Source organism: Misgurnus anguillicaudatus, chromosome 7, assembly GCF_027580225.2.
Source record: "Misgurnus anguillicaudatus chromosome 7, ASM2758022v2, whole genome shotgun sequence".
Lineage (NCBI taxonomy): Eukaryota > Metazoa > Chordata > Actinopteri > Cypriniformes > Cobitidae > Misgurnus > Misgurnus anguillicaudatus.
In genome coordinates this window covers 30,151,335-30,161,389 of record NC_073343.2, presented here as the reverse complement: position 1 = coordinate 30,161,389, position 10,055 = coordinate 30,151,335, and the positions used below count along the sequence as shown (strand labels likewise).

Sequence of the window (10,055 nt, the reverse complement as noted above, 5' to 3'; positions counted from 1 at the left end):
GAACGGAGGCGGGTCTGCATTAGCGCGCGCCTGTCTCGTCCGTCTCCATGGTTCTTTTTGCGCGTTCCCCCGCCCATCAATCATGCGTTGCCCGTCTTTATCACCTTGCTTTTTTTAAATATATTTTTACTCAGTAACGGATATGATTTAAAATGTAGCGAAGTACAATACTTTAAACAAAACATACTTAAGTAAAAGTAAAAGTACAGATTTTAAAAACTACTCAAAAAAGTAAAAGTACACAAAAAAACTACTCAATTACAGTAACGTGAGTAAATGTAATTCGTTACTTTCCACCTCTGCTAAACAACCCGCACCCAACCGACGTTTAACTAACCCGCCCGCAATTGTTTAAAATAGTTAATTAGCATCTTAATTTCAAAAAATCCGACTGACCACGGCCCGAATATCATTAAAAATATTTTTGGATGACTCGTAAGGACGGGTGACCGCACAATTAATTAATATCATTCACTATTCAGGCAAAAAAAAAAACTGTCTGGTAAAAAGTCACTGTGGCAGGTGGATTTCTAAATCCACCTGCCACAGTGGCTGGTGGTCAAAAAAGTTAACTTCAGGCCCTGGTCCTCTTACATGTAAGTCGCCATTTTGGCCACCATGTTTCTACAGAAGCCCTTAAATGACAAACTTTTTTACTAAGTTGTCTCCGACGATGACCTGTTTGTCTGGTGGTGGCTACAGTAGCTTCTCTATGTGTTTCAAAAGCAAAGGGTGAGCATATTAGTTTATTTTTTCATCAAACTACTAATAAAACATTATGGGGCAGTTTCCCGGATGAGGCCCAGTCCCAGACTAAAATGCATGTTTGAGCTGCCTTAACATATATCAGTGCCATTGTTTTGTCTCAAGATGCACACCAGTATTATTTTCTGTAAGGTTAACTTAAAGGAACAGTATGTAAGAAATGTATATCAATTAATCATAAAATGGCCCTGATATGTCACTAGACATTAAGAAATCATTTTCATTTCAAATACTTATATCACTGACAACAGTGGTCTGACCAGGATATTGTCATTTAAAAAGTGGAGTTGCAGCCCTCAACTGATGTTTATGTTGTCATGTTGTGTATTGTCCACCAGTTGTGTGATTGCAGTACCAGTTTTAGCCACAAGTTTTGTGATTGCAATACCAGTTTTGGCCACAATCCTACATACTGTTCCTTTAAATGTTAACACGCCAAATGCGTTGTAACAAAATGACACATAATGGGTTAAAATTACACAATGTGTTAAAAGCATAAAACCAAAAGATGTGTAAAAAATTTACACATCCTTTCCTAAAGACAGGATTAGGCCTTGGTAAAATAATTATATTTAAGTAATTTTTAAAAGCATAATTTATAAATAAACACTATTGGTGTACATCTAGAGACACAAGACACATATTTTAAGATATGCCAGAGCAAGTTATTTTTGAAAACACTAACATTTAATTAAGTTAGTCTGGGACTAGCCTTAAGTCCTGCCCCATAATATAACTAATCCCTAGTCCTGGATTTGGATAAAACCTGTCCGGGAAACCTGTTAGTTTAATAGATTCACTAAAAAAATGTATATTCTGCTACCCTAAAAAACACTATGGAGTGGTTTCCCAGAAAGGGTTTATAGTCCCAGACTGAACTACATGTTTGAGCTGCCATAATTTTAAAACACTGTATACCAGATCTTAACATATATCAGTGCCATTGTTTTATATCAAGATGCACACCAGTATGTTTTTTTTGTAAGATATGTTTGTAAAAACTATTCAGTTTCATAAAATAACTAAGGTCAAGGACCTGGATTAATCTAAACCCCTAAGTGCTATAATTTCAGTGATGATTCTGCACAGAAATGCTGCTTACAGTAACAAAGCTACTTTACACCAAGTCATTCAAAACAATTAATATTTGTTTTCATAGTCAAACTACCTCAAAGCTGTTTTTTTACAAAGTGCATTTAAGATTACAAATACATTTACATTAGAAATTGCATAGAAAGCGACTTACAGTGCAATCAAACATTGTTTTTTGCTCAGTTAAACCCACAACCTTGCAGACTGTGTCCTGCTTTAAAGACTGAGCTGCAAAGACTGAAAAGATAAAAAAGCAAGTTCAAGGTTATTTTGAGAACAAATAAAAGCTATCTTACAGATCAACCACATGTGACCTCTTATTTGTCTTTGTCAATCTTTAGCTTCTGGCATAAACATTATCATTCTTCATGAAACCGTTGCCAAAACACTGCACTAACAACCCTTATGAAAATTAAACAAGTTTACCATTGGCAAAACCATGGTCTTACTACAGTAACCCATGGTTTTGTAGCAAACCTATGCTTCAAGCCTTAAAAAACCCACAACAACCGCAAAGTGGTCCATGTGACTACATTTCAAGTTATCTCAAGCCATATGACTACGGAAGAGGATTAGGGCCACTGGTGAAAAAAATATTTGAATTCTGACTTTAATCTCAGAATTCTGACTTTAATCTCAGAATTCTGACTTTAATCTTAGAAATCTGAGATTAAAGTTAGAATTCTGAGTTTAAAATCAGAATTCTGAGTTTAAAGTCAGAATACCAGTGGCCCTAATCCTCTTCCGTATACGACAGCTTTGTGTCATACAAGTTTGTATTTTTCATTTTGAGCCATTCTTTTACAGGTTTTTACGATTGGTTAGACACAAAATCTTTTCATGTCACACAATTTTTGAAACCTCTCACTCAAAGTGCAAAACTACATGCCAAATCATCAAAACCATAAGCTATTTCTCAGCCTTTGACTCAGTTTTCAATTGCATAAAACACTTTTTTCAAAACACTACACACAATTCTCTACCTAAAACATAAAGATCTATGAGGAAGTGACTTGCTTTCCTTTTTTCAAACACAACCAATCAAAATGCTACACTTATTCACCAGGTCACACAGACAAACTCCTCACATGTGCAAACACTAATTGCCTAACTGATCACTAACCAATCACTGCATTATTTTACAGTAGTAGATAGGCCTATAAATAGGTCAAAGGTCAGATTACCTGTTTTGGCAATCTGCACCCCACCCCCCTTGCCAGATCCTGGACCGGGACCCCACACAATTTACTGTATTCTACTGTAAAGAATATAGGTTTGGTTTACATGTTTATAGTTTTGTTGTATGCTAATGTATACAACAGTAATGTTTGGACTAATAAATATTTTCTGTTTCTACATTGCATTGGCGTTTTCGGTGTACTTGTTACCCCTCTCAGCAGATTACTTTCACTGTAGAACATTGTATTGAAATGTAGATATAAGCCTATGAAAGACCAAAGAGCTTTAGATTTAGAACAGCAGTGTTTACCTGGTATATCCAAAAATGTATTATTATGAAAGAAGTGTTTGCCATTTGATGCAAATGCTTGATTCTGACGTGTGTTTGTGGCATTTTGAATGCAGTGTTGCATTTTGAAGGAGATGTGAGCTATTTTGCATTTTGTGTGTGCAGTTTTGAGAATTGTGTGTAGAGTTTTGAAAAAAGGAGACTTAGTTTTGAAAACGTGTGTAAGCAATTGGTAAAAACTGTAAAATAGTTTAGGTGCTACACCACCAATGCATGCAAGTAACAGTGGAGCAAACTTTGAATTGTGAAATGAATTAATAAATTAATAAACAAACATCAAGAGTCATCTATACTTTTGGCAACATTCATAACTTGGTCTGAATACTGCTCTTCGGAGACATAGCCGTGCTTAGCGTCTGACGTGAGCAGTTTTTCTTATCCTTGACCTTTTTAAAGTGACCCTGGATGTATTTGCGAAACTTTGTGGTGGCAAAGCAATACACCACAGGATCCAGAATGCAATTTAATCCCATCAGCATGAGTGTGATCTGATGAGCATCATTAATGACTTGACGAGTCTCATCGCTCCATTGTTTTTTTAGGTCCAACACTGCCAGAACCCACGGACCCTGCACCACATGATGGGGTAGGAAACAGATCACAAACACGGCCACAACGGCAAACAGCATCTTTAAAGCTCTCCGCTTTGTGCCGCCGGGTCGCTTCCCCGTACTGGCTCGGGGCTGACTGATGGGTTGAGACAGAAGAGTTCGAGCGATCGAGATGTTGCACAGAATCACCATTAAGAAGATGACAAAAAACACGGCGATAATAAGGAAATGCGTTGAGGCGACTGCGTATTTCGTATCATCAGTCTCGTTATGATAACCCTCGAAGCAGCGGTTTTTCGCGGTCTTGTGGTCTTCCTGGAGCCCAGGATCAATGAGAAATTTAATCGAAGCTGAAAGAGTGACGCCCCAGACGCCCGCTGAGATGATCGCTCCACGTTTCCAGCAGTCGGAAGAAGCGGCCATCAGTGGCCTGGTAACAGCCCAGTAACGATTAATGCTGATAACACCAAGAAAGAAGATGGAGCAGTAGGTGTTAATAAAAAAGAACGACCCTGTGATGCGACAGACAACATCCGAATAGTTCCAGTCGCCATTGTTCGCGTAGTACCCGATCCAAAATGGTAGAGCGGACACGAACAGCAAATCTGCTAGTGTCAGGTTGGTCATGTAGATGCGAATCTCACTCATGGCTTTAGAGTCCCGCATTTTGTGCAATACATAAAGTGCGTAGCAGTTGGCCGCCAATCCTAAGACAAAGACCACGCCGTAGAAGATGGGGAAGAGGTTGTAACGAAACTCCGACTCGATGAACTCCATGTTGAATATCTGAAAAGAGATGCATGAGATAAATAAGACATTATGAGCATTACACATTCTTATTTTTGTTAAGTTTTGCTGTAAAGTGGTAAGCCAGTCTGGTCTCACTGTTAATATGCAGTATTAATATGTAACTTTCAAAAACACAAAATGTACTTTTATACGTTTAAATAGATGCTAAAGCATACAATGTAGACGTATTTGTAACATTTAATCGTAGCATTTTTACATTTTAATGAAGTCATCATTAATCCGGCTTCTCAGAGGGTGTGCATTTCAAATTTTAAAAGTACATAGATTGAAAGACGGCAATGTTGCAAATCTGTGACATAGCACGTAAGATCCAATGAGCGTTTGATATCAGTGCCGTGAAATGTGTCGTAAAGCTTCTTGAGGCGCATTATTTGAATTTGAGTTCATAACGAATGCGGGATTTGACATTGATGAGAACTGGGATCAAAATCGCTGTATGAATTTGGATCTGTTCCTCGCAATCGTATGAATTTTAAAGATGTAGATTACAGCGAATGAATAAAATTACCATCTTTTGTGAATTTATGTTGTGTTTTGGTGTAATTATTGTTGCATAGGATGAAATGCCTTTTGTGTGTCATGGCAAATAAACTAAATATTACAAAATGGTTAAATGATTACAGAAATTGTATTCATTTTAAAGGGACATTCCACTGTTTTTGAAAATAGGCTAATTTTTACACATTTGATTTTTATCGTTTTGGAATCCATTCAGCTGATCTCCGGGGTCTGGCAGTACCACTTTTAGCATAGTTTAGCATAATCCATAAAAATCCAATTAGACCATTATCTTTCCCCGTCCAGCCTTGTGGAGGTGTACAATTTTGTCTCTAGTGTCTTTGGACAGCTCTTTGGTCTTGGCCATGTTAGTAGTTGGATTCTTACTGATTGTATGGGGTGGACAGGTGTCTTTATGCAGCTAACAACCTCAAACAGGTGCATCTAATTAATAAATGGAGTGGAGCTGGACATTTTAAAGGCAGACTAACAGGTCTTTGAGGGTCAGAATTCTAGCTGATTGACAGGTGTTCGGGTACTTATTTGCAGCAGCTGTATCATACAAATAAATAGTAAAAAAATAATAATATATTGTGATTTCTGGATTTTTTTAGATGATGTCTCTCACAGTGGACATGCACCGTTGACAATTTCAGACCCCTCCATGAGTTCTAAGTGGGAGAACTTGCAAAACAGCCGGGTGTTCAAATACTTATTTTCCTCACTGTATGTATTCTCATGAGATCACGTTGGTTTAGCTCAGTGGTAGTTAGCTTTTGTGGTAAAAGTAACCATGTTTTTTTTGTGCATTGATTACTATTAACAAACCATGGTTTTCAAAATCATGGCTATTTTGTGGTAACCATGGTTTTACTACACTAACCATGTTTTTTTTTGTTTGTTTCAACTTAAGTAAATCCATAGGTATTTTTGTAGAGCATTGCGCCCGCAGTGCAAAAAACCCAACGAACCCACAAACTGATAAAAATAAATACTTTGTAAGTTTCTTTGGATAAAAGCCTCTGCCAAATGTTTAAATGTAAATCTGATGCAAATTTGTAATCACATGAGGTTTTTTGCATGTGGCGGGTGCAAATATTTTAAGAAGCAGCACTGATGAATCTCATACTGGTGTACCACTGATCTTAACATTCGGTTGGGGTGTGGATTGTATCACAATGCTTATAATGATGTTAATCTTTCAATTAACCAGCAGTTCTCAGTGATGAGAATAACGCCTCTTTTCTCACACTTTATATAAAAAATGTTCTTCCTTTCTTCCAGTCAGTGATGTGATGTATCTGGTTTTCTGTTCTCATTACAGCATATTTATCTGCAATCTCTTGAATCTGAAAGAAGGAAATAGATGAAGCTTCATTCTATAAAACCACAGAGCATCATCGATAAAGTCTATTTATAATTGCAGTAGTTTCAACGCCAGGCTTACACTGCCCACAAGTTAATTGTACCAATCAGGAAAATAGCTATCAGTTAATAATTGGTTTAAAATATAATATGCTATATTACTGTGTGATCTATCTACATTTGATACAGCAATGCTACTTAGGCACAAAAATGTTTCACCAATAATAAAATGTTTTAAAAGTATAGCTCACCCCAAAATTAAAGGTCACATTCATCCTGATCCCATTTTTCAAACTTTAGTTAGTGTGTAATGTTGTGTTAGAGCATAAATAATACCTGCAAAATGATAAAGCTTAAAGTTCACTGGCAGGCGATATATTTTCTTTAACAGAAGTTCCCTTTCAAAGCCTACAGCGAACGGCTGGTTTTGACTACAGCCCTCTACTTGATTGAATGGCTTAAACGGCTCTGCTAAGCTAAGCTGCTGTCGAATCACAACACACTAAACAAACTACACAATCAGAACTTGTTACATATTTCTGAAGGAGGGACTTCATAAAACAAGGAAGACATCAGCCCGTTTTGAGGACAGTGAAAACAGCGCTATACAGACAAGTAAACTGTGCGAAAAATACAATGTTTTTTACGTGTGAAACATGAACACATGTTATATTGCACACTTTAAATACAATCAAAGCTTCAAAACACAGAAAGAACGGGACCTTTAAATTAATAAATTCATTCCACTTGTGTCATACAGTATTTAAAGGCGGGGTGCATGAATTTTGAAAAACACTTTGGAAAGGGAGTCGGGCCGAGTACCAAAACACACTTATAGCCAATCAGCACTAAGGGGCGTGTCTACTAACCAAGATCGTTGCCTGGGTTGCATATGTAGGGTAGGGGCGTGTTTGTTTAGGTGATTTCAAATATCAACATTGGCTTTCAGAAATCATGCACCCCGCCTTTAAGTGTTGTGAGAAGAAGCAATTACAGTTACTATCGTAACAATAGAAGCAATTAGCAACACAAGAACAACAATACATACGTGCACTAGAATAGTCTCATCAAGTCTAACACAGTATATATATGGGTTTATTTATTTATTTAAATATCTGCATTTGGGTTTCCGAAGAACAAAGAAAGACATTGGGGATCAAATGACACTTTATAACACAAGCGTGAGTAAAAATAACAAAATGTTCTTTAATATGTTTCTTTAATTTCTTCAGTGTGTCAAAACAAAATTTTTGATTTCCATAATAACTAATTTTAATTAAAAAACAGTCTGAGCAACTGATCCCTGATTTAACCATCATCAAACCAATCTGGGATTACATAAATCAGAAAAGACTTCAACGGGGACGTCAACTTTATATTGAACTGAGCTTATATGCAAAGTATATGCAGCATATGCAAACATAGCCTACTTCAGCATACTTACAAGCTGTTTACAAACTCACTGCCTTTTCATTTCTCTGTCTGTCATAAATACATCTATATAGGTATTATCATTAGCATGTTTTTAAAACAGCACATAAATGTACTATTAAGTAAATGTGTAAATATATGTTTGGCTATATATAAGGAATAATTGACAACAGGCCATTGAATTATTAGAAAATAATGCAGAATGCAAGGTGGTAGTGTGGCACGAGGTGAAGCACCGTTACATTGTGGGTGTGCATTATTTTTGAATATTACTTGTGGGCCAGTACAATCGACACAGTAGCCTATCTGTACAGATGTGAAGCTAAGATTCATCCAAACAGTCGCTAAGTTTGGCTAAATGGGTCTAAAAGTCGCTAGATGTAGCAATAAGGTCGCTAAGTTGGCAACACAGTCGCTGAGTTGGCAACACTGCTTCAGCCGATCCCCTTTTTTAAGCAAGTAAGCCCCACCCACTGATTAACATTGAATTTGTAAAAAAATAAATGAACACGAAAATGAAAACGAAACATGAAAAAGAAAATGAAAAACAGAACATAAAATTAAAACTAAACTTTACATTTTAATTTTGTCCCTATTATTGCTTGGGCATGAATAAAAAGCCTTTTAAAAATGTTTTTACAGATTCCTTTTCAAGTTTGCCTTTTTATTTTAATTTTGGCTGTCTTGCCCTCAAGATAAAATGGAAAATGAAATGTCAAATCATTAATTTTATTTTATTTTTCAATTTGGCCAGAATGATGCTTCATCAAGTTGAAAATGAAAATGAAATAATTTAATGTTTTAATTTTTATTTTAGCATTTAATTTTCAAACTTGGGACATATTTTGCGATTTAATTTTTTATTTTATCATTTAATTAATTAATAAAAAAAGACCAAAAATACCTTCCATACTTTATTCAAGGTAAGACTGTTATTTAAATAAAAGTGTAATAATTTATTGTAACCCACCTCGTATATCGAGATCAATGTGTTTGTTCCAGCACGCGCTCCTCACGCTCTCTCTGAAGTGCGCGCAACAGCCTTTAATGGCTCTGTTCACGTTCAAAGTCACACCCCTCTCTCTCTCTCTCTCTCTCTCTCTCTCTCTCTCTCTCTCACACACACACACACACAGAAAATGTATTGCACTTCTTTCTGGCTCGCAGCAGCTATGACATTTTTGCCATGCTTTAAGGCTGTTTCTGTTTCACTAAATTTAATCCATTTGGAATCCATAAGAATCCATTTGCTTGGAGAAAATAGGGAAAATTTGGAAATTGGCCATAAGAAGTTGTTCATAAGAACAGGAAAATTGCTTATATAAATGATCTATTAGTATGATGATCGTTTCTAAAATTAAGATGATATAACAGCCACACTAAAAATGAATTATTGAACTCTTCTAACTGCCCATAGATTCTCTTGTTTAGTGGTTTTCTAATGGACAATTTATCAGGGGCGGATTTAGTGATTTGGGGGCTCAAGGCGAACCATGTGTCGGGGCCCTAACTATGCACCCTTTATGCAACCTTTACTGTATTTTTCTCTCTTTCTCATCGCTATCTCTTTTTTCCTCTAGGTTACATAAGTTTCAGCCCCCAATGAGGTTGAGATTAATACTGTTTGATAATATGATTGGATTTTATACTAACCGCAGTACAACATGGTAAAAAGATGTGTTTAACAATTATGTACTTTTTGTTTTACTTTGTGTACTTAATTTCTTTAATACATTTTCATTTAATGCCACATTACATCCACAATATATTTTAAATTAAAATACTTTGTATTCAAATGAACATAATATGATGAGAAGAAACATAATATGGTTTTAAAATAATGCAATCATAGGTGTTAAGAACTCGAAATAAGATAAACAAGGGGTGACATTTGACTTTCTATATGGATGGTAAAGCGTCATGTATTGCTTCTGCATTACATTATGTAAACAGTTTTTATATTATTGAACTATACAGATGTCATCTATGTACACATCTTGTACTTTGATGTTCGC

At 36.0% G+C, this 10,055-nt stretch overlaps 1 protein-coding gene across 1 annotated transcript; it reads right to left on the bottom strand.

Annotated features, from left to right (window-relative positions):
* Positions 1-2,580: 2,580 nt before the first annotated feature.
* On the bottom strand, positions 2,581-9,125 carry LOC141365369 (platelet-activating factor receptor-like). The gene is made up of 2 exons (XM_073869716.1): positions 9,011-9,125; positions 2,581-4,722 (listed from the first exon to the last, which is right to left on the bottom strand). The coding sequence occupies exon 2, from the start codon at positions 4,711-4,713 to the stop codon at positions 3,691-3,693; it is 1,023 nt and encodes a 340-aa protein (XP_073725817.1). The 5' UTR covers positions 4,714-4,722; positions 9,011-9,125; the 3' UTR covers positions 2,581-3,690.
* Positions 9,126-10,055: the final 930 nt, after the last annotated feature.